Source organism: Staurois parvus, unplaced genomic scaffold (assembly GCF_062004578.1).
Source record: "Staurois parvus isolate SC_StPar_1 unplaced genomic scaffold, SC_StPar_1.0 ptg000051l, whole genome shotgun sequence".
NCBI classification, from domain to species: domain Eukaryota; kingdom Metazoa; phylum Chordata; class Amphibia; order Anura; family Ranidae; genus Staurois; species Staurois parvus.
Genome location: NW_028317847.1, coordinates 1,642,757 through 1,667,971, shown reverse-complemented (window position 1 = coordinate 1,667,971; position 25,215 = coordinate 1,642,757). Strand labels below are relative to the sequence as shown.

General features: G+C 47.1%; 2 protein-coding genes across 4 annotated transcripts in view; one reads left to right on the top strand and one right to left on the bottom strand.

The window, feature by feature from the left end:
• CROT (carnitine O-octanoyltransferase) overlaps window positions 1-5,608 on the bottom strand; it is a 75,507-nt gene extending 69,899 nt beyond the window's left edge. The window contains exon 1 of the mRNA XM_089666255.1: window positions 5,465-5,608. The gene's annotated coding sequence lies outside the window, so the exon portion shown is untranslated. The remainder of the gene's footprint in view (window positions 1-5,464) is intronic.
• Window positions 5,609-5,667: 59 nt separating this feature from the next.
• OLAH (oleoyl-ACP hydrolase) overlaps window positions 5,668-25,215 on the top strand; it is a 41,923-nt gene continuing 22,375 nt past the window's right edge. Inside the window, exons 1-2 of one of the 3 annotated variants that reach the window (XM_089666253.1) lie at window positions 5,668-5,811; window positions 14,920-15,050. In XM_089666253.1, the coding sequence (XP_089522379.1) occupies window positions 14,921-15,050 (130 nt within the window). In that variant the 5' untranslated portion in view covers window positions 5,668-5,811; window position 14,920. The other 2 variants (XM_089666252.1, XM_089666254.1) reach the window with 2 other exon arrangements.

Sequence of the window (25,215 nt, the reverse complement as noted above, 5' to 3'; positions counted from 1 at the left end):
ATGACCACCGCCTGGAATCTGCCTGCACTCACTAACCACTCCCTTGAACTCTGTTTGCACTCAATGACCACCGCCCGCACTCTGCCTGCACTCAATGACCACCGCCCGGACTCTGCCTGCACTCAATGACCACCGCCCGGACTCTGCCTGCACTCAATGACCACCGCCCGCACTCTGCCTGCACTCAATGACCACCGCCCGCACTCTGCCTGCACTCAATGACCACCGTCCGCACTCTGCCTGCACTCAATGACCACCGTCCGCACTCTGCCTGCACTCAATGACCACCGTCCGCACTCTGCCTGCACTCAATGACCACCGCCCGGACTCTGCCTGCACTCAATGACCACCGCCCGGACTCTGCCTGCACTCAATGACCACCGCCCGGACTCTGCCTGCACTCAATGACCACCGCCCGGACTCTGCCTGCACTCAATGACCACCGCCCGGACTCTGCCTGCACTCAATGACCACCGCCCGGACTCACCGACAACCATCTGGAAACTGCCTACACTCACTGACCACCGTCTGGATACTGCCTGCACTCACTGATCAGTGCCAGCACTCACTGACCACTCCCTTGAACTCTGTTTGCACTCACCGACAACTGCCTGGACTCTGCATGCACCCACTGACCACCGCCTGGACCCACTGACCACCGCCTGGACTCTGCCTGCATTCGATGATCACAGTCTGGATATTGCTTGCACTCACCGACTACCTACTGGACTCTGCATGCACTCACTGACCACCGCCTGGACCCACTGATCACCGCCTGGACTCACTGACCACCGCCTGGACTCACTGACCACCGCCCGCCTGCACTCACTGATCTCCGCCTGCACTCACTGACCTCCGCCTGCACTCACTGACCTCCGCCTGCACTCACTGACCTCCGCCTGCACTCACTGACCTCCGCCTGCACTCAATGACCACCGTCTGCACTCTGCCTGCACTCAATGACCACCGCCCGGACTCTGCCTGCACTCAATGACCACCGCCCGGACTCTGCCTGCACTCAATGACCACTCACTGGCTGGACTCTGCCCGCACTCACTGGCTGGACTCTGCCCGCACTCACTGGCTGGACTCTGCCCGCACTCACTGGCTGGACTCTGCCCGCACTCACCGCCCGGACTCTGCCCGCACTCACCGCCCGGACTCTGCCCGCACTCACCGCCCGGACTCTGCCCGCACTCACCGCCCGGACTCTGCCCGCACTCACCGCCCGGACTCTGCCCGCACTCAATGACCACCGCCTGGAATCTGCCTGCACTCACTAACCACTCCCTTGAACTCTGTTTGCACTCAATGACCACCGCCCGCACTCTGCCTGCACTCAATGACCACCGCCCGGACTCTGCCTGCACTCAATGACCACCGCCCGGACTCTGCCTGCACTCAATGACCACCGCCCGCACTCTGCCTGCACTCAATGACCACCGCCCGCACTCTGCCTGCACTCAATGACCACCGCCCGCACTCTGCCTGCACTCAATGACCACCGTCCGCACTCTGCCTGCACTCAATGACCACCGTCCGCACTCTGCCTGCACTCAATGACCACCGTCCGCACTCTGCCTGCACTCAATGACCACCGCCCGGACTCTGCCTGCACTCAATGACCACCGCCCGGACTCTGCCTGCACTCAATGACCACCGCCCGGACTCTGCCTGCACTCAATGACCACCGCCCGGACTCTGCCTGCACTCAATGACCACCGCCCGGACTCTGCCTGCACTCAATGACCACCGCCCGGACTCACCGACAACCATCTGGAAACTGCCTACACTCACTGACCACCGTCTGGATACTGCCTGCACTCACTGATCAGTGCCAGCACTCACTGACCACTCCCTTGAACTCTGTTTGCACTCACCGACAACTGCCTGGACTCTGCATGCACCCACTGACCACCGCCTGGACCCACTGACCACCGCCTGGACTCTGCCTGCATTCGATGATCACAGTCTGGATATTGCTTGCACTCACCGACTACCTACTGGACTCTGCATGCACTCACTGACCACCGCCTGGACCCACTGATCACCGCCTGGACTCACTGACCACCGCCTGGACTCACTGACCACCGCCCGCCTGCACTCACTGATCTCCGCCTGCACTCACTGACCTCCGCCTGCACTCACTGACCTCCGCCTGCACTCACTGACCTCCGCCTGCACTCACTGACCTCCGCCTGCACTCACTGACCTCCGCCTGCACTCACTGATCACCGCCCGCACTCACTGGCTGGACTCTGCCCGCACTCACTGGCTGGACTCTGCCCGCACTCACTGGCTGGACTCTGCCCGCACTCACTGGCTGGACTCTGCCCGCACTCACTGGCTGGACTCTGCCCGCACTCACTGGCTGGACTCTGCCCGCACTCACTGGCTGGACTCTGCCCGCACTCACTGGCTGGACTCTGCCCGCACTCACTGGCTGGACTCTGCCCGCACTCACTGGCTGGACTCTGCCCGCACTCACTGGCTGGACTCTGCCCGCACTCACCGCCCGGACTCTGCCTGCACTCAATGACCACCGCCTGGAATCTGCCTGCACTCACTAACCACCCCCTTGAACTCTGTTTGCACTCAATGACCACCGCCCGGACTCTGCCTGCACTCAATGACCACCGCCCGGACTCTGCCTGCACTCAATGACCACCGCCCGGACTCTGCCTGCACTCAATGACCACCGCCCGGACTCTGCCTGCACTCAATGACCACCGCCCGGACTCTGCCTGCACTCAATGACCACCGCCCGGACTCTGCCTGCACTCAATGACCACCGCCCGGACTCTGCCTGCACTCACTGACCACCGCCCCGGACTCTGCCTGCACTCAATGACCACCGCCCGGACTCTGCTTGCACTCAATGACCACCACCTGCACTCACTGACAACCATCTGGATACTGCCTGCACTCACTGATCATTGCCAGCACTCACTGACCACTCCCTTGAACTCTGTTTGCACTCACCGACTACTGCCTGGACTCTGCATGCACCCACTGACCACCGCCTGGACCCACTGACCACCGCCTGGACCCACTGACCACCGCCCGCCTGGACCCACTGATCTCTGCCTGGTGGACTCACTGACCACCGCCTGCACTCACTGACCACCGCCTGCATTCACTGATCTCTACCTGCACTCACTGACCTCCGCCCGCACCCACTGACCTCCGCCCGCACCCACTGACCTCCGCCCGCACCCACTGACCTCCGCCCGGACTCTGCCCGCACTTTCTGACCTCCGCCCGGACTCTGCCCGCACTCCCTGACCACCGCCCGGACTCTGCCCGCACTCCCTGACCACCGCCCGGACTCTGCCCGCACTCCCTGACCACCGCCCGGACTCACTGTTCACCGGCTGGACTCTGCCTGCACTCACTGGCTGGACTCTGCCTGCACTCACTGGCTGGACTCTGCCTGCACTCACTGGCTGGACTCTGCCTGCACTCACTGGCTGGACTCTGCCTGCACTCACTGGCTGGACTCTGCCTGCACTCACTAACCACTCCCTTGAACTCTGTTTGCACTCAATGACCACCGCCCGGACTCTGCCTGCACTCAATGACCACCGCCCGGACTCTGCCTGCACTCAATGACCACCGCCCGGACTCTGCCTGCACTCAATGACCACCGCCCGGACTCTGCCTGCACTCAATGACCACCGCCCGGACTCACTGACAACCATCTGGATACTGCCTACACTCACTGACCACCGTCTGGATACTGCCTGCACTCACTGATCATTGCCAACACTCACTGACCACTCCCTTGAACTCTGTTTGCACTCACCGACTACTGCCTGGACTCTGCATGCACCCACTGACCACCGCCTGGACCCACTGACCACCGCCTGGACCCACTGACCAATGCCTGCACTCACTGACCAATGCCTGCACTCACTGATCACCGCCCGCACTCACTGATCTCTGCCTGGCCTCACTGACCACCGCCCGCACTCACTGACCACCGCCCGCACTCACTGACCACCGCCCGCACTCACTGATCACCGCCCGCACTCACTGACCACCCCTTGGACTCACTGACCACCGCCCGGACTCACTGACCACCGCCCGGACTCACCGACCTCCGCCTGCACTCACCGACCTCCGTCTGGACTCTGCCCGCACTCACTGACCACCGCCCGGACTCACTGTTCACTGGCTGGACTCTGCCCGCACTCACTGGCTGGACTCTGCCCGCACTCACTGGCTGGACTCTGCCCGCACTCACTGGCTGGACTCTGCCCGCACTCACTGGCTGGACTCTGCCCGCACTCACTGGCTGGACTCTGCCCGCACTCAATGACCACCGCCCGGACTCTGCCCGCACTCAATGACCACCGCCCGGACTCTGCCCGCACTCAATGACCACCGCCCGGACTCTGCCCGCACTCAATGACCACCGCCCGGACTCTGCCCGCACTCAATGACCACCGCCCGGACTCTGCCCGCACTCAATGACCACCGCCCGGACTCACTGTTCACTGGCTGGACTCTGCCTGCACTCACTGGCTGGACTCTGCCTGCACTCACTGGCTGGACTCTGCCTGCACTCACTGGCTGGACTCTGCCCGCACTCACTGGCTGGACTCTGCCCGCACTCACTGGCTGGACTCTGCCCGCACTCACTGGCCACCGCCCGGACTCTGCCCGCACTCACTGGCTGGACTCTGCCCGCACTCACTGGCTGGACTCTGCCCGCACTCACTGGCTGGACTCTGCCCGCACTCACTGGCTGGACTCTGCCCGCACTCACTGACCACCGCCCGGACTCTGCCCGCACTCACTGACCACCGCCCGGACTCTGCCCGCACTCACTGACCACCGCCCGGACTCTGCCCGCACTCACTGACCACCGCCCGGACTCTGCCTGCACTCACTGACCACCGCCCGGACTCTGCCTGCACTCACTGACCACCGCCCGGACTCTGCCTGCACTCACTGACCACCGCCCGGACTCTGCCTGCACTCACTGACCACCGCCCGGACTCTGCCTGCACTCACTGACCACCACCTGCACTCACTGACAACCATCTGGATACTGCCTACACTCACTGACCACCGTCTGGATACTGCCTGCACTCACTGATCAGTGCCAGCACTCACTGACCACTCCCTTGAACTCTGTTTGCACTCACCGACTACTGCCTGGACTCTGCATGCACCCACTGACCACCGCCTGGACTCTGCCTGCATTCGATGATCACAGTCTGGATATTGCTTGCACTCACCGACTACCTACTGGACTCTGCATGCACTCACTGACCACTGCCTGGACCCACTGATCTCTGCCTGGACTCACTGATCTCTGCCTGGACTCACTGACCACCGCCTGCACTCACTGATCACAGCCTGGACTCACTAACCTCCGCCTGCACTCACTGTCTGTGTTCAGAGGGATGCTCTGTACAGCTCACACTGTAGCCGTCCCTGACACAGCCGGACTCACCTGCAGTCGCTGCTCTGGGTGTGCACGGCGTATACAGCGCTCACCTCTGCCCTACATTCTCCTCTCACACAAACTACAGCGGGCCGGAAGGACAAACTTCCTACAAAACAAAGCCGCGTGTGGGCAAGACCTGTCACGCTCAGCTCCGCCCTATGGGCGTTTCCCAAGTCCGGTTGTAAACCAGCTGTTCTGCCCACCTGGCATTACGTCAAGGCGGAAGGGCCCCTGTGCGGCCATGTTTGATGTTGGCAAGTTGCCTTCTTCTCATAGGAAATCAGTGTAAGCCTATGGCACGGTAGGAGCCCGGCCTGTCAGAGGAGATGACCAGAGTCTGAGGACGGGGAGAGGTGGGTGCGGAGATTCGATGGCAGGGAGTTGGTGAGCTGTCATTGTCTCTCTGCCATTTGTCTGGTGGGGTGGTAGTGCCCTCTCTGCCCACACCACGTGATCACACTGTGCTGTCCATGTGTCCTGTACACTGACATCTGTCTGATGGTCTCTGCACCATGACTGTCACTTGTCCAGGTCAGTATGTGGGCAGTATGTCACCTATGTCCATGTATGCTGATACCAGTTATTAGGCTGCATACTGGACTTGTAAGGTTTCTTGCACACAGGTGTTAAAGCTCTTTTTTTTTCTTTTAAGTGTTTTTTTTTAAGGTATTAAACCCAAAAGCGAATCTATTATATTGCAGTTTATCAGTTCTTACATGTGATGGTTGCATTAGTTTTCTTTTATTAGACTTTCTTTTATATTCACCTAGTGATTTGGCCAGTAAGTCTGTTGTTTTTCAAAAGAACAAGCTGTCCTGGCGATGCAGCAGTTACAGGGATGAGACAAACCATTCAACACTGGCAGAGGTGCTTACAATAATCAGCTTTTATTTATTCATGTAAAACCTTTATCCCAAAAAGAAAAAAAAACTGCTGCTTATAAAGTGTGAGCTGGAGTTTGGCTTCAGTTTCTTAGTGTACTTAAAGCGGATTTCCACTCACGCTGTCAAAAAATAAAAGTCAGCAGCTGCAAAAACTGTAGCTGCTGACTTTTAAAAAACAGCCACTTACCTGTCCTTCGGTCCCGCGGTGTGTCCCCTGAAGCACGTTTCAGCAGCCGTCCTGTATTCCTGGAGACCGGCATCTTCAGTGTGGGTACCCGGCTGTGATAGCTTCACAGCCAGGTACCCACTGCGCATGCGCAAGTAGAGCTGCGCTTCATGAATGGTCCTGTAGTCTTCTCGGACCTGTCACGTGTCCCAAAAGACTACAGGGAGGATGGACACCTCCCGCTTCTGATTGCCTAGGCGATCGGACCGGAAGTGGGAGCTGGTAACTGTCAAATTCGGGTACCCATTCCCCCCCCCCCCCCCCCGCTCCCCAAAGGTGCCAATACTTAATGGGGAGCAGTCCTTAAAGCAGAACTTCCCCTTTTGGGTGGAGCTCCGCTTTAAATCTGCTAGTTCATCTAACACTTCTTTCCCCCCAGACTGACAAAGCTTCATCCAGAGTGGGGGCGCTCTAATACAGGAGGTGTGTTACTGGCCAGATCAACAGGTGAAAACAGAGGGGAAAAAAGCCTAAAAAAGAAGACTAATGCAGACGCCACATCTAATGATTGGCAAGCCGCAATATATTACATTTCTGGTAATGGGTTTAATACCACTTACATATCTGGGCAGTATGTCATCATAGCATGTCTGGTGATCAGTTATTATGCAGAATTCTGTATACTGTGACCATTAAAGTAGCTCTAGGGTCTCTTGCACATGTGGGCGCCAACAATGCAATGTTTTAAGATGTTCAGACAACTTTTTTTTCATTGATCTAAATGCAGTCCATTGTTTTCTATAGGCCTGTGCACACAGCCGTATAAATGTCAGTAAACTAGAGCCGCCATCAGATCAGTAAGCCCTCATTTACACTCTGAAGAGCAGCCCATACTCATAGTGCTCTTCAGAGAGGATTTGACAGGTGGTGAGGAGGTGTTGTATCGCCATTTGTTGAAACCCTTTATTGACGGACTACTGCACCATAACTCCGTACATTCCATACATGCAGCTACAGCATTGCTCTTTTAACTTGCAGGCAGTAGGGCCCGCTGAATGCAAGAGAGGGTACAATTCCTGCTTCTCCGCCATATTTACACACCCTGGCTGCTGCCTTTCCAGCGAAAGTGGAGCTGTTTAGAGTCGGTAAAAATGTGGCTAAACTACATGGTTTTACTGCTTCCCACTCGCAAACGTAAGCAACCCTTAAAAAAAAAAAATCTGCGGTAGCCCTCATGCACACAGTTGTACAGCATGCAGTGCCCACTAATTTATCAGGACCCGCTACATATAGTCAGCCATTGAGATGAATTAAAGTTGAACATAATAGAAGAAAAATTAAAAATGGGTAAACACACAGTATGCTCTCCTAATAATATTTAGCTGACAGCTAGCTAACAAAACTGACAGAAGCAGTGTTGTGTTTCATTTCAAAACTGAATGTACTTCTGTGAATAGTTCTGTAATACTGCAATACAATCACATAAACTGAAGTTACAATATGCTTGTTTATATGTCTCTCACAAATGCTTAAAAGGAACACATTTCTTACAAACCACTACCTACAAATCACATTTAATACATTGACATGCGATCTAGCTATGTATGTGACTTTAAAAAACACAATGAAAGAACTTACAGGCATACCTGTATCAAAGGGAGAACGGAGGAGACCTTTACTGGTGTTCTTCTAGAACAGTGGTCTCCAAACTGCGGCACGAGGGCCGGATGTGGCCGTTTGCTTGCCCTTACCCGGCCCTTGGGGCACTTTTTCTTTCCACTGATACAAGACACTATTCCTCTCACTGACACCAACAAGAGGGCATAATTCCTGCTACTGACATCAACAACAGGCACTATTCCTCCCATTGACACCTACGATGGGGCATTATTCCTTTCATGTATACCAACAATTTGACACTATTCCTCTCACTGAAACAAATTATGAGGCACTATTCCTCCCACTGACGCTAACAATGGGGCACTATTTTTCCCACTGACACCAACGATGGGACACTATTTCTGCAACTTACACCAAGGATAGGGCACTATTCCTCCCCCTAATGCCAAAGATGCATTGTTTACTCCCAAAGATGCAGGACTATTTCTACTCCCAATGACCACAGTCCGGCCCCCCTAAAGTTTGAAAGCCAGTAAACTGGCCCTTTGTTTAGAAAGTCTGGAGACCCCTGTTCTAGAAGCTAAAAAGGCTGCAGTGGTTTATGGGAAATCTTTATTCTTAAAGCAGAGCTTTACACTTTCTGAAAACTTTCCTCCTTTCCTCTGTTTTTTTCCTTGTTTTGCTTGTTTACCTTTTTGGAAAAAAGGTATTCCTTCATGACCCCTCTTCTGTCATTTGCCTAGTGCCTCTTGGGATATATGATATGGATATCCCGAGAGGCACCAGGAGCATCCATTCACTAAAGTAGGAGGGGGTGGGCCTAGTGGTGTATCATCAGTAGGAGTGCCTGTGCCTCCCGATGACATCCCGGAAAAAGATGGCGGCGTGGGACTCCAGTCCCGGCTACAGAGAAGGGGATCTCATTGAGACAACGCTGGATCCACTGGGTGGGTGAGTATACTTTCTGAGCAGAACACCACTGCAGGTAGGCGGGGGGGGGGGGGGGGGTGAAAATCTTTGGGTCGGTAGGGCAAACATGAGATACTTCCTGTTCTTTATTGATAAGATTGTAATTGCAGTGAACACCCAAAACATGGCGCCCTACTCAGCACAGAACACACGGCATTCTAATGCAGGAGAGATGTGCTATGTCTCTTCTGCATTAAATTAGCAGTCCAGGCCAGACTTTTATTTATATTACTTAATTTTTACTTGTTATATTTATTTATATAATTTGTAATATTTTTTTTTAAAGTTTTTTTAGACACTGGATGAAACCTATCTCAGCTTAACCACTTACCTACAGGGCACTTATACCCCCGTCCTGCCCACGCCACTTTTCAGCTTTCAGCGCTCTCACACTTTGAATGACAATTGCGCTGTCATGCAACACTGTACCCATATGACATGTTTATCATTTTTTGAGACAGATAGAGCTTTCTTCTGGCGGTATTTAATCACCTCTGGGTTTTTTTATTATTTGCTAAACAAACCAAAAACAACTGAAAATGTTAGAAAAAAAAAAGTTTTTTCTTAGTTTTTGTTATAAAATTTTGTAAATAAGTGATTTTTCTCCTTCACTGATGTGTGCTAATGAGGCTGCAGTAATGGGCACTGATAGGCCGCACTGATGGGCACTGATAGGTGGCACTGATGGGCACTGATGAGGAGGCACTGGTAGGTGGCACTGATGGGCATTGACAGGCATCATTGATGGGCACTGAAAGGCAGCACTCATATATGGCACTGTTAGGCGGCACTGACTGGCACTGTTAGGCGGCACTGATAGGCAGCACTGACGGGCACTGATAGGTGGCACTGACTAGCACTGATGGGTGGCACTGATTGGCAGCACTGATAGGTGGCACTGATTGGCAGCACTGATAGGTGGCACTGACTGGCATTGACAGATGGCACTGAAAGGCAGCTCAGATAGGTACTGATATGTGGCGTTGATGTACACTGGTAGGCACTGATATGTGGCATTGATGAGCACTGTCAGCTGGCATTAATGGGCACTGACAGGTGGCACTGCTGGGGCTACACAGATCATCAGGGCACACTGATCAGTGTACATGTCCCCTCTGCGGAAAGCCGATTACCGGCTCTCCTCTCCTCTCGAGCTGTCAGCGTGACAGGTTGTGAGGAGAGAAATGACGATAACCGGCATTTCCCTATTTACATGCGATTAGCTGTGATTGGGCACCACTGATCACATGACCGAGCCGACATCTTTGGCTCTTTCCGTTGATCGGTGATCCGCTGTGTCCGAGCGATACAGTGCACCACCTATCGTCGCGCTGCGCCCCCCCCGTAGCTTCGCATGCGGGGTTAGAGTGGGAGGACGTCATATGACATCCTCCCAGAACGAGAGAACCGCCTTGCACCCGACATTTCCTTATATGGTGGGCGGGAGGCAGTTAAACCTTCTCCCACCCCCATTCTAAGGCCTATCTTATGTATCCTGTAAAGGAAAGATCTCTATTCTTACCTATTCTCAAGGTGCTCTGGTCCGGTCTTATGATTGGCTCCCAGCACCAGCTTCAGTGTAGAGCAGGAGTCTCCAAACTTTCTAAACAAAGGGCCAGATTACTATCAGTGGGAGGAATAGTGCCCCATCATTGGTGTCAGTGGGAGGAATAGTGCCCCATCATTGGTGTCAGTGGGAGGAATAGTGCCCCATCATTGGTGTCAGTGGGAGGAATAGTGCCCCATCATTGGTGTCAGTGGGAGGAATAGTGCCCCATCATTGGTGTCAGTGGGAGGAATAGTGCCCCATCATTGGTGTCAGTGGGAGGAATAGTGCCCCATCATTGGTGTCAGTGGGAGGAATAGTGCCCCATCATTGGTGTCAGTGGGAGGAATAGTGTCCCATCATTGGTATCAGTGGGAGGAATAGTGCCCCATCATTGGTGTCAGTGGGAGGAATAGTGCCCCATCATTGGTGTCAGTGGGAGGAATAGTGCCCCATCATTGGTGTCAGTGGGAGGAATAGTGCCCCATCATTGGTGTCAGTGGGAGGAATAGTGCCCCATCATTGGTATTAGTGGGAGGAATAGTGCCCCATCATTGGTGTCAGTGGGAGGAAGACTTTGTGAGGAAGCCTGTGCTGGGACACGTCGTGTATGTTTTGCACACAGAGCACTGAGATAATATTGCTCATGAAATGTCAACAGATAAAATGTTTACTCATTCTTCCAAGTAAGGGCAAATTCCACCTCCGTCTTCTGTCTGCCCTCCCATCAGTCTGTGGGTACGCGTGCTCCGTCTGACACCGGGACTGAGGACTTTACATGCTGCTCCAAGGTTGGGATGTCACCATAATTGTCTGATAATTAGGAGGTCAAGTATAGCTACAGGATAACAAGAGATTAGAACTCCTGTCAGCTTTTCATTGCTGTCTGTGGCTCCACTAGATTCACCCTCTCTATTTGTCCTGTTATCACCGAGAGAGAAAGTGAAAGAAAATCCCAAATTTTGGGTTGTCACCAAAACAGGAACTGAGGGGGATGCTTCCCGTGTGGACACTAGCTCTGGTGACCCTGCCAGCAGCTCTGGACGTATTTTCTATCACTTCCTGTTTTGGCTATGGGACAGGAAGCAAAGGGAAATCTCCCCAATGGGTCGCAGACAGGGGTTGTAACCTTCCCTTTACACCAGTTCACACCTGTGATTCATTGCGGTGCAATTTTCTGCCCATTCATTTGAATGCACTGAAGTTGCACCGGATCGCACCAAAATGTGCATGTACTGCTTGTAAAAATGCACTGTCACCAGATTACATTGTATGGCGGTGCAACGCGATCCAGGGCAGGCAAAATGGGTCTGCATTTGGGGTGTCAATAGGAATACATTGACATGTGCAGCAGATCACACACCTACTGCGTTTTGAAAACGATTCAGGGAATGCGCATGGAACTTGGGTTTCCCGCTCCATGTTCTAGCATGATCAGGCCTTTACTATGACCAATGTTGCCTTTAGTTCAACCTTAAAGTGTTACTAAACCCACAACAGTAATATCAGTCTGTATATGCAGCAAAACATGCTTGTTATACTCACTGTGGGACCTAAGGGGTTAATCCTCTGCATTGTGTAAAAAGGCTGTTTGATCCTGACTTCTCTTCCCCTTCTCTTGTTGAAATGACCACCTGATACAGACTGAATCTGTAGTCACCTGCACATGCTCAGTTTGGTGTGTATTGCTAGAGAGGTTTTTTTTTTTTTGGGAGAGTGCTTGGGATTAGTACAGGGCCAATCAGCACTGGGGTTAATCCTCTGCATTGTGTAAAAAGGCTGTTTTGATCCTGACTTCTCTGATCCTCCCCTTTTTCTACTGTCCCCTGTCCGTCTGCTGATGGAACAGAGTCTTGGGGGCAAGCTGCGAATGCTCAATTTGGTGTGTATTGCTAGAGAGTGTGCATGTGATTAGCATAGGGCCAATCAACACTGTCCGGACAGAGGGTCAGGGGCTATGCAGCCTCATAGGACAATCAGTGGGGGATGAAAACTCCTCCTACAAGATTAACCAGTGCTCAGCTGGACACTGATAGAAGTCACAAGACTGCTATATACTTCTGATAAAAAAAAGGAATTTTGCATTTTATATTTGCTAAAATAATTGAATTTCCATGTTGTGTGTACTGTGGGAGACCAGATATAGTGAATGCAGAGTCCTGGGTTTAGTAATAATTAAAATTGTTACTAAACCCAGGACCCTGCATTCACTATAACTGGTCTCCCACAGTACACAGAACATGGAAATGTAATTATTTTAGTAAATACAATCCGATGCCTTGTAATGTTTGTAGAAATAAGCTCCATCAGAAACCCATGTCACAGTGGCTCACTGGATCACAATTGATAGACAGGGACAGATGGTTGTCACCCTATCACAGGATGTGCCTAAACAAGGACCTTCATGACAGGATCACCAGGTATTATTTCAATGAAATCTGCAGATTTCAAAAGATTGACAATAACATTTAAAATGACAATATTACAGTGGGGATCGAAAGTTTGGGCACCCCAGCTAAAAATTTGTATTAATGTGCATAAAGAAGCCAAGGAAAGATGGAAAAATCACCAAAAGGCATCAAATTACAGATTAGACATTCTTATAATATGTCAACAAAAGTTAGATTTTATTTCCATCATTTACACTTTCAAAATAACAGAAAACTAAAAAATGGCGTCTTCAAAAGTTTGGGCACCCTGCAGAATTTATAGCATGCACTGCCCCCTTTGCAAAGCTGAGACCTGCCAGTGTCATGGATTGTTCTCAATCATCATCTGGGAAGACCAGGTGATGTCAATCTCAAAGGTTTTAAATGCCCAGACTCATCTGACCTTGCCCCAACAATCAGCACCATGGGTTCTTCTAAGCAGTTGTCTAGAAAACTGAAACTAAAAATAGTTGACGCTCACAAAGCTGGAGAAGGCTATAAGAAGATAGCAAAGTGTTTTCAGATGTCAATATCCTCTGTTCGGAATGTAATTAAGAAATGGCAGTCATCAGGAACAGGGGAAGTTAAAGCAAGATCTGGAAGACCAAGAAAAATATCAGACAGAACAGCTCGCAGGATTGTGAGAAAAACAATTCAAAACCCACGTTTGACTGCACGATCCCTCCAGAAAGATCTGGCAGACACTGGAGTTGTGGTACACTATTCCACTATAAAGAGATACTTGTACAAATATGGTCTTCATGGAAGAGTCATCAGAAGAAAACCTCTTCTACGTCCTCACCACAAAAATCATCGTTTGAACTTTGCAAATGAACATATAGACAAGCCTGATGCATTTTGTAAACAAGTTCTGTGGACCGATGAGGTTAAAATTGAACTTTTTGGCCGGAATGAGCAAAGGTACGTTTGGAGAAGAAGGGGCACAGAATTTAATGAAAAGAACCTCTGTCCAACTGTTAAGCATGGGGTTGGATCAATCATGCTTTGGGATTGTGTTGCAGCCAGTGGCACAGGGAACATCTTACGAGTAGAAGGAAAAATGGATTCAATAAAATTTCAGCAAATTTTGGATGGTAACTTGATGCCATCTGTGAAAAAGCTGAAGTTAAAGAGAAGATGGCTTCTACAAATGGATAATGATCCTAAACACACCTCGAAATCCACGGGGGATTACATCAAGAGGCGTAAACTGAAGGTTTTGCCATGGCCTTCACAATCTCCTGACCTCAACATAATTGGAAATCTATGGATAGACCTTAAAAGAGCAGTGCGTGACAGACAGCCCAGAAATCTCAAAGAACTGGAAGACTTTTGTAAGGAAGAATAGGCAAAGATACCACAAACAAGAATTGAAAGACTCTTGGCTGGCTACAAAAAGCGTTTACAAGCTGTGATACTTGCCAAAGGGGGCAGTACAAGATATTAACTCTGCAGGGTGCCCAAACTTTTGCAGACGCCTTTTTTTCATTTTCTGTTATTTTGAAAGTGTAAATGATGGAAATAAAATTTAACTTTTGTTGACATATTATAAGAATGTCTAATCTGTAATTTGATGCCTTTTGGAGATTTTTCCATCTTTCCTTGGCTTCTTTATGCACATTAAGACAAATTTTTAGCTGGGGTGCCCAAACTTTCGATCTCCACTGTATATATGTTTATATTAGATTTTAGTAGTTCTGCTTACATACAGTATACTTTAAGATGAATCATTGGTGGCTCCTGATTCCTCAAGTAAAGGAAAAGAATGTTTACCTTGCACACGTATGTTATACATCGCCATGCCATGTGCATAATATTGTTTTCTCTGTTTTTAATTTTATTAAAAGGATGGACAAGCTTGTAAACTGCCTCTACAGACGGCCAGATGCCATCACCAGATTAATATGCTTCCCCTGGGCTGGAGGAGGCTCGCTGTTTAATGCTAAGTGGGGGCGGCTGTTTGATGACTCCGTGGAAGGTTTGTGTAGTTATTGATTTATTGAATGAAATATTTTGCTGTGAATGTGGAGCTTAATGGGATATCTACAGGGAGTATTTCATGATAAAAAGAAATCATTTGAGCTGTTAGGCGGTGCTGCGGAAGGGAATGTATAGTGGTTTTATATATGTTTTTCATTTATTATGGCCAGGACTAAAATATTAAAGCAAAAAATGTTGTGAATAAGAAAAATCACATACATAGGTGGTTTTCTAATTTTCAGCCACAAGATGGAGCTCTTGAGACCTTTTCATGTGTTTTGTAGGCATTCCATATCTGCTTTGGCGGACTACTTTGTTTTTTCTTATTAACAGATTTTGGTGGCTTAAAGTGTTTCTAAGCCCACAAAGTAAAATCAGTCTGTATATGCAGTAAACCATGCTTGTTATACTCACTGTGGAACCTAAAGGGTTAATCCTCTGCATTGTGTAAAAAGGCTTGTTTGATCCTTTCTTCTCTGCCCCTTCTCTTGTTGAAATGACCACCTGATACAGACTGAATCTGTAGTCACCTGCACATGCTCAGTTTGGTGTGTATTGCTAGAGAGGTTGTTTTTTTTTTTTTTTTTTTTTTTTTTTTGGGGAGAGTGCTTGGGATTAGCACAGGGCCAATCAGCACTGTCCAGACAGAGGTCTGGGGCTTTTCATCCTCCAAGAGCACAAAGAAAACTCCTCCTACAAGCTTTAACCAGTGCTCAGCTGAAGTCACAAGACTGCTCTATACTGCTGATGAGAAAAGGTATTTAGCCATTTATATTTACTAAAATAATTGCATTTCCATGTTCTGTTTTAGAGGAAGTACAACTTGGGGAATCAATGGTGGTGAAGGATCTGGGGGTTCTGGTAGATCACAAGCTTAATAATGGCATGCAATGCCAAGCTGCGTTTTCTAAAGCGAGCAAAATCCTCTCTTGTATTATAAGAGGTATAGACTCCAGAGAGAGAGATATCATATTACCCCGGTACAAATCATTAGTAATACCTCATCTGGAATATGCAGTTCAGTTTTGGGCACCAATTCACAAAAAGAACATTGGGGAACTGGAGAAAGTACAGAGAAGGGCAACCAAACTGATAAGAGGCATGGAGGAGATCAGCTATGAGGAAAGATTAGAGGAACTGAATTTATTCTCTCTTGAGAAGAGGAGATAAAGGGGGGATATGATCACCATGTATAATACATAAGGGGGGATATGATCTCCATGTATAATACATAAGGGGGGATATGATCACCATGTATAATACATAAGGGGGGATATGATCTCCATGTATAATACATAAGGGGTGATATGATCTCCATGTATAATACATAAGGGGGGATATGATCACCATGTATAATACATAAGGGGGGGATATGATCACCATGTATAATACATAAGGGGGATATGATCTCCATGTATAATACATAAGGGGGGATATGATCTCCATGTATAATACATAAGGGGGGATATGATCACCATGTATAATACATAAGGGGGGGATATGATCTCCATGTATAATACATAAGGGGGGATATGATCTCCAGGTATAATACATAAGGAGGGATATGATCACCATGTATAATACATAAGAAGGGATATGATCTCCATGTATAATACATAAGGGGGGATATGATCTCCATGTATATTACATAAGGGGGGATATGATCTCCATGTATAATACATAAGGGGGATATGATCACCATGTATAATACATAAGGGGGGATATGATCACCATGTATAATACATAAGGGGGGATATGATCTCCATGTATAATACATAAGGGGGGATATGATCTCCATGTATAATACATAAGGAGGATATGATCACCATGTATAAATACATCAGTGGTTCATATAGTGAACTCAGTATAGAGCTATTCACCCTGAGGTCATCACAGAGGACAAGGGGGCACTCTTTACGTCTGGAGGAAAAGAGATATAATCTCCAAACACGGAAAGGTTTCTTCACAGTAAGAGCTGTGAAAATGTGGAATAGACTTCCTCAAGAGTTGGTTCTGGCCCGCTCAGTGATTTGCTTCAAAAAAGTCCTGGATTATTTCTTAGATACACAGAATATAACTGGATACTAACATTTATAGGTAAAGTTGATCCAGGGAATATCCGATTGCCTCTCAGGGGATCGGGAAGGAAAGTTTTTCCCAGCAGGAGCAAATTGGATCATGCTTTGCTGGGTTCTTTTGCCTTCCTCTGGATGAACTGTGGGTATAGGATTCTAATTTTTTTTTTCTATGGTTGAACTGAATGGACTTTTGTCTTTTATCAGCCAGACTAACTATGTAACTATGTGTATTGTGGGAGACCGGATATAGTGAATGCAGGGTCCTGGGAGAGCAGATATAGTGAATGCAGGGTCCTGGGAGAGCAGATATAGTGAATGCAGGGTCCTGGGAGACCGGATATAGTGAATGCAGGGTCCTGGGAGACCGGATATAGTGAATGCAGGGTCCTGGGAGACCGGATATAGTGAATGCAGGGTCCTGGGAGACCGGATATAGTGAATGCAGGGTCCTGGGAGAGCGGATATAGTGAATGCAGGGTCCTGGGAGAGCGGATATAGTGAATGTAGGGTCCTGGGAGACCGGATATAGTGAATGCAGAGTCCTGGGAGACCGGATATAGTGAATCCCGGGTCCTGGGAGACCGGATATAATGAATGCAGAGTCCTGGGAGACCGGATATAGTGAACGCAGGGTCCTGGGAGAGCGGATATAATGAATGCAGGGTCCTGGGAGACTGGATATAGTGAATGCAGGGTCTGGGGTTTAGTATCACTTTAAGCAAACCTTGCAGTCCAAGCACGTTCCGCTTACTCTGTATGACTCCCCTCCCCCTAGCTAAAACACTGCATTAAACTGCAAAAGAGCATGTAAATGTACTTTCTATTCCCTAGCTTCTGTACTACAAGGGGGTGACCTTTCCCTGTTTTGCTGATGAGATGATAAGCAGACCTTGCATTATCATGCACTCTATTACATGAAGCACTTCAGTGAATTTCTGCACAGAACTGCAAGCTTTGCACAGGAAGGAAATTCTGGACTTTTCTGAATGGAAATCAGCTTTGCACTGAAATATGTTTATTTATAAATATTTATGGCAATTAAAATATTGCCCACATGACACTTTGATATTTAAGAATTGATTTTGTTCAAATATAGTCTGATACAAAACAGTGTGGCACAATCATCCTTACTCTATACGAGGGACTTATTCACACTATGTCCAATGACTTCGTTTTTTTGCAATGATTGGTCACTGCAAGAGCACATATTTAAAACAATGTTTTCTATGTGCCTCCTTCACACCACAGTGTTGTGTACATGTTGCATGTGCTTTGCATTGCGTTATGCAACATGTCTGCATTTTAATGCTATCCAACAAACATTAAAGTGATATTAAAAGTTTGGAATTAATAAAAAAAGAATAACAAACATGTCATACTTACCTGCTCTGTGTAGTGGTTTTGCACAGTGCAGCCCTGATCCTCTTCTTCTCAGGTCCCCTGCTGGTGCTCCTTGCTCCTCCCCCTTGACCAGTGCCCCCTAATAGCAAGTCGCTTGTTATGGGGACACTGGTGCATGCTCACTCTCAAGTGCATCCATAAGACACATAGAGCCGTGGCCCCACTCTCAGCTCATTGACGCACTGGCTCACAGCCAAAGAGGAGAGGGAGTCACGGGACAGCCGAGGCTCTCGTGCACATCGCTGGATCGAGATGGGGCTCAGGTGTGTATTTGGAGGGGCTGTGGACGGAGCAGCACAGAGAAGGTTTTTTACCTTAATGCTAGAAGTTAAAAAAATCCTCTGCCTTTACAACCATGTTAACACATTCCAGTGTAACACAAGAGGGAAAAAAGGTTATTTTTTAATTTTTTTGTCTTTCAGGGGGTTGGAAATGATGACTGCAAAACACCCATCAATGGATGAACATTTATTAGTAATGCAACACGCAAAAAAAGCATGCAAATGTGTGTTATTGCATATGCATTTTCAGTGTGTTGTAGTGCATTTACAGTGGGGATCGAAAGTTTGGGCACCCCAGCTAAAAATTTGTATTAATGTGCATAAAGAAGCCAAGGAAAGATGGAAAAATCTCCAAAAGGCATCAAATTACAGATTAGACATTCTTATAATATGTCAACAAAAGTTAGATTTTATTTCCATCATTTACACTTTCAAAATAACAGAAAACAAAAAATGGCATCTGCAAAAGTTTGGGCACCCTGCAGAATTTATAGCATGCACTGCCCCCTTTGCAAAACTGAGACCTGCCAGTGTCATGGATTGTTCTCAATCAGCGTCTGGGAAGACCAGGTGATGTCAATCTCAAAGGTTTTAAATGCCCAGACTCATCTGACCTTGCCCCAGCAATCAGCACCATGGGTTCTTCTAAGCAGTTGTCTAGAAAACTGAAACTGAGAATAGTTGACGCTCACAAAGCTGGAGAAGGCTATAAGAAGATAGCAAAGCGTTTTCAGATGTCAATATCCTCTGTTCGGAATGTAATTAAGAAATGGCAGTCATCAGGAACAGTGGAAGTTAAAGCAACATCTGGAAGATCAAGAAAAATATCAGACAGAACAGCTCGCAGGATTGTGAGAAAAACAATTCAAAACCCACGTTTGACTGCACGATCCCTCCAGAAAGATCTGGCAGACACTGGAGTTGTGCTACACTATTCCACTATAAAGAGATACTTGTACAAATATGGTCTTCATGGAAGAGTCATCAGAAGAAAACCTCTTCTACGTCCTCACCACAAAAATCATCGTTTGAACTTTGCAAATGAACATATAGACAAGCCTGATGCATTTTGTAAACAAGTTCTGTGGACCGATGAGGTTAAAATTGAACTTTTTGGCCGGAATGAGCAAAGGTACGTTTGGAGAAGAAGGGGCACAGAATTTAATGAAAAGAACCTCTGTCCAACTGTTAAGCATGGGGTTGGATCAATCATGCTTTGGGATTGTGTTGCAGCCAGTGGCACAGGGAACATCTCATGAGTAGAAGGAAAAATGGATTCAATAAAATTTCAGCAAATTTTGGATGGTAACTTGATGCCATCTGTGAAAAAGCTGAAGGTAAAGAGAGGATGGCTTCTACAAATGGATAATGATCCTAAACACACCTCGAAATCCACGGGGGATTACATCAAGAGGCGTAAACTGAAGGTTTTGCCATGGCCTTCACAATCTCCTGACCTCAACATAATTGAAAATCTATGGATAGACCTTAAAAGAGCAGTGCATGACAGACAGCCCAGAAATCTCAAAGAACTGGAAGACTTTTGTAAGGAAAAATGGGCAAAGATACCTCAAACAAGAATTGAAAGACTCTTGGCTGGCTACAAAAAGCGTTTACAAGCTGTGATACTTGCCAAAGGGGGCAGTACAAGATATTAACTCTGCAGGGTGCCCAAACTTTTGCAGACGCCATTTTTTTGTTTTCTGTTATTTTGAAAGTGTAAATGATGGAAATAAAATCTAACTTTTGTTGACATATTATAAGAATATCTAATCTGTAATTTGATGCCTTTTGGAGATTTTTCCATCTTTCCTTGGCTTCTTTATGCACATTAACACAAATTTTTAGCTGGGGTGCCCAAACTTTCGATCCCCACTGTATATGTTCAGTATGGTATGAAAAGATCCCTAATGTTAATGTGTAAAATATACATATAAATAGTTTTTTTTAAAAAACTGGTTTCAAAATGTATAAATGTAAAAGAAAATGCTAAATAAACCATTTTGGTTCACCTTTAAAACAGCAGATCATTGTGGTTCTCGGCATACACCTGCTAATCCGTAAATTGGCAGGGGGCACATGAACAGGTTTTGCATCTCAAAATACTCACAGAATGGTTTTGGCATCACCACTATGCAAAGTGATTTGCAACATGAGAAAAGGCTAATGTCATGGAAAACAGATTTATAGGCATGGCAACCGAATCTTACTCTTTATCTGTGAATTGCTGATAGAACTTTGAAATTAATTCTGATTGCTAACAGTGCTGTGGTTTTCATATTGATTGTTGCCATATAACAGAAAAATGTAAACGGTTGTTAATAGGTTTTATTAGAGCCTCAATCCTCTAGGAAGTTATTTATTGGTAGAGCATTGTGATCGGAGTCAGAACCTGACTTCTTGTTTGTCTTGGATGCTCCAACAGTGGGATCTCCCTGCCATAATTCCTGACTTTGTTCTTGTCCACTTCTGTGTGTTCCTGCTCCTCTTGTTATATTCTCCATAATGTAAAATAAATCTAAAATCCAATAGGGAGGGTGGGAGCCCCTCATAGTATCGACAACAGGTGTATAGACTGAGGATCTCACCAACAGAGTCTTTGAGATATATAAAAAAAATGTCAGGCGGTTTAAAGAGACCCTATTACCACACCTTTCTTTCAGCCCTAATCTTCCCATATGATTCTACGAGCATTTACAATATTTTATCGATAGTATGTACCTGTAAAAGATTCCCTTGTGTTGCAAACCAAAAGCCCTGCAGCTGGTTGCCACCATCTTGGATGTGATGTCAGCAGCCCCAGCAAACTCAGAGCTGCCACTCAAGTGGCGCCCTATAGTATTCCGCTTCACTCCTACCTGGCAGCTAGGGAGGTGAGGGACAGAGGAGCTGGTTCGGGACAGGCAGTAGACACTCTAGGAAGAGAAGAGGACTATGATGTGGCAAGAGGAAGGTGGCTATGCTGCGGAATTGACTCTTCTTGGATTAGTCAAAATCCTTCCCAAACTTGAAGGCACATTTAAACTTTTTCTTTACATTTATCTGCAATTTTGACAGGGTTTCTTTAATTCTCCATCTAGAGGAGCCTGCACATAGCATTCAATGGCTTCAAGATGACCAACAGATCCCTAAAACTTGGGTGCTCTATAATGAAAATCTCCAGCTTGTGACATCAAGGTTGGGCCTGTCCTTGCCTGCCTCATGCACCTCACTATTGACCATTGATGCTTCACTTTGCAGTGATGGTCCAGTCCTATAATGTGGGACCAAGGAGCCGAGCTTAACTTCACCTACTGAGACCATAATTCTCATAGCAGAGCTGTCGGAGATTTATTTTTTTCTTGGAGCTGTGGAAACCCACCAAAAGGTTTATGAAAGGCTTCCTGCATTTATATCGTTCTGGATATTGCATTAATATCAGTACAAGTTTCCCATCGCAGTGATGGACCAGTCCTATAATGTTAGACCAAAAATCTGAGCTCAACTTCACCAACTGAGACCATAATTCTCATAGCAGATCTGTCAGAGATTTGGGTTTTTCTTGGAGCTGTGGAAACCACCAAAAAGTTTATGAAAGGCTTCCTGCATTTATATCCTTCTGGATATTGCATTAAAATCAGTACAAACTTCCCATCACAGTATTGGACTAGTCCTACAAATTTGGGACCAAGGAGCTGAGATCAGCTTCACCAACTAAGGACATACTTCTCATAGCAGAGCTGTTGGAGATTTGGGTTTTTCTTGGAGCTGTGGAAACCACAAAAAAGTTTATGAAAGGCTTCCTGCATTTATATCCTTCTGGATATTGCATTAAAATCAGTACAAACTTCCCATCGCAGTAATGGACCAGTCCTACAATGTGGGACCAAGGAGCTGAGATCAGCTTCACCAACTAAGGACATACTTCTCATAGCAGATCTGTCAGAGATTTGGGTTTTTCTTGGAGCTGTGGAAACCACCAAAACGTTTATGAGTGGCTTCCTGCATTTATATCCTTCTGGATATTGCATTAAAATCAGTACAAACTTTCCTTTGCAGTATTGGACCAGTCCTACAAATTTGGGACCAAGGAGCTGAGATCAGCTTCACCAACTAAGGACATACTTCTCATAGCAGAGCTGTTGGAGATTAGGGTTTTTCTTGGAGCTGTGGAAACTACCAAAAGGTTTACAAAAGCCTTCCTGCATTTATATCCTTCTAGATATTGCATTAATAATAATACAAGTTTCCCATCGCAATGATGGACCAGTCCTATAGTGTAGGACCAAAGAACTGAGCTCAACTTCACCAACTGAGACCATAATTCTCATAGCAGATCTGTCTGAGTTTTGGGTTTTTCTTGGAGCTGTGGAAACCACCAAAAAGTCTCCTCACATTTATACCCTTCTATATATTGCATTAATATCAATACAAGTATGCTTTAAAGAAGGTGCAATATGTAATAGTTAAAAAAACAGTCAGCGTTAAAAAAAATTTGGACAGGGGATAAAGGATTTTATCTCCTTGGTGAGGTCATTGTCCTACTGACTTTATATTAAGATCCAAACCTGACAATTGTCCACAGAAACTATTTGTGGGGGCTGAAAAGCTGGCGACACATTTCACAGTGCCTGCTGGTAGAAGAACAGGATGGCTCGAGCTCCGAGTCCCAACATTAGCATAAGGAACAATGGCAGAGCGTGGACCCAGCATTCTCAGATCCACATTGAACTTCTGGTCACATCACATATTTCTCCAGTAGAGAAGAAGGCCTCTGTTTCCCAGTGAAAGGCATCCACAATATATCCTGCTGCTTGTCACAATGCCTGCCTCTGTTGTGTTGCCATTTGCAGCTAATGGCAACAGGTTAAGGTATCCTGTGTATTCACTGCGAGGCTTAGTATGGGTCAGAAGACCTTAGGCCAGCACTGATTCTATTCAGTGCTGGTAAGTGAGAGCTTTCGGCATCTCTAGAGGCTGTTTGCTCCTCCGATTGATCAAATTTGACAGTTCTACACGTGAGAAGTTAAAGCTGGACTCCAGGCGAGAAACTACATATGCATATAGGTGAACTGTTTTGTCTTCTTAAGGATTTCAGACAGGGATCAAGGCCCCTCTGCCAGACACCACAGCCAGGTGCAAGACCTAATTTTTTTTTTTTATAGTTCATCTCCAGGTAAAGAGAAAGGGAAAATGCTCCTTTGCAGTGGGGCTGCCCTTGCACTGCAAGGGTTAAATGCTCATTTGTGTCTAGAGGACACAGTTTTACTTGCCTGATCCTTTGTTCTCCAAGTATCCAGCGCTCTCTGTTACATGCAGGGGCCGCCCCACTGCAAGGGAGGATTTTTTCCATTTCCTAGATTTCCTTCGGCTTTCAGCTTGGTCCAGGACCCATAATACAGACCATGCAAATGGGGTCATTCTTTTTGCCTATTACAGTTCTTATCAATGTCAGCTGGAAAAATAGGGATGGCAAAGCTGCTTTCTTGCTTAGGGCCCCATTCTTCTGACTTCATCTCCGCACCTGGCCCCTGGTGCTTGAACACAGTTGGTCTTCTAAACTGGTCTAGTTAAAGCAGTATTAAACCCAAAATATTGCAACTTAACAATCATTAGGTGTGGCGACTGCATTAGTTTAATTTTTGTTTTGCCTGGTGAGCTGGCAATTAACATACCTCCTGTATTAATGAGACATCACTTACCACCACTTAGATCTACTAGCAGATTTAAATACACTAACAAATTGAAGCTAAAAATCAGCTAATATTTTATAATCAGTTACAGCAAACAGTTTTTTTCCTTTGGGATAAAGATTTTACAATAAATAAAAGCTGATCATTGTAGGCACCCCTACTATTGGTAAATAGTTTATCTCATTCATGTAACTGCTACATTCTTCTGGAGAGCTTCTTCTTTGGAAAAACAACACTTACTGGCTGGATCAACAGGTGAAAATAGAAGAACCTAAAAAAAGAAAACTAATTCAGCCATCACATCTAAGAATTGGTGAGCTGGAATATAACAAATGTTTGCTTTTGGGTTTATTACCACTTTAAACAGCAGATAAGGGGAAACCTGTAAAGTTTGGTGTAGACTATATGCAAGGCCAGTGCTAGACTATTTTGCGCCCTAGGCAAGACCAGCTACTTGCGCCCCTCCCAAAAAAAAGAAACATTTTTAAAAACAGTAGAAAATATTAATTCAACAAAACATGAAATTTCTAAATTTTACAAAAATAAGTGCCATTTGATTCCACCAGCACCAATATTGAAAACAAAATCAGTGTCACAGTCGCACTGTATCTGTGGCTGGCAGTGGCAGGGTGACAGTTGCAGTGAGTGGAGGATGATGGATCCACACTCAGACAGATCCTGGGTTGGAATTCCCCAGGCAATGGGAGATAAAACGCTGTGACAGCAGGCAG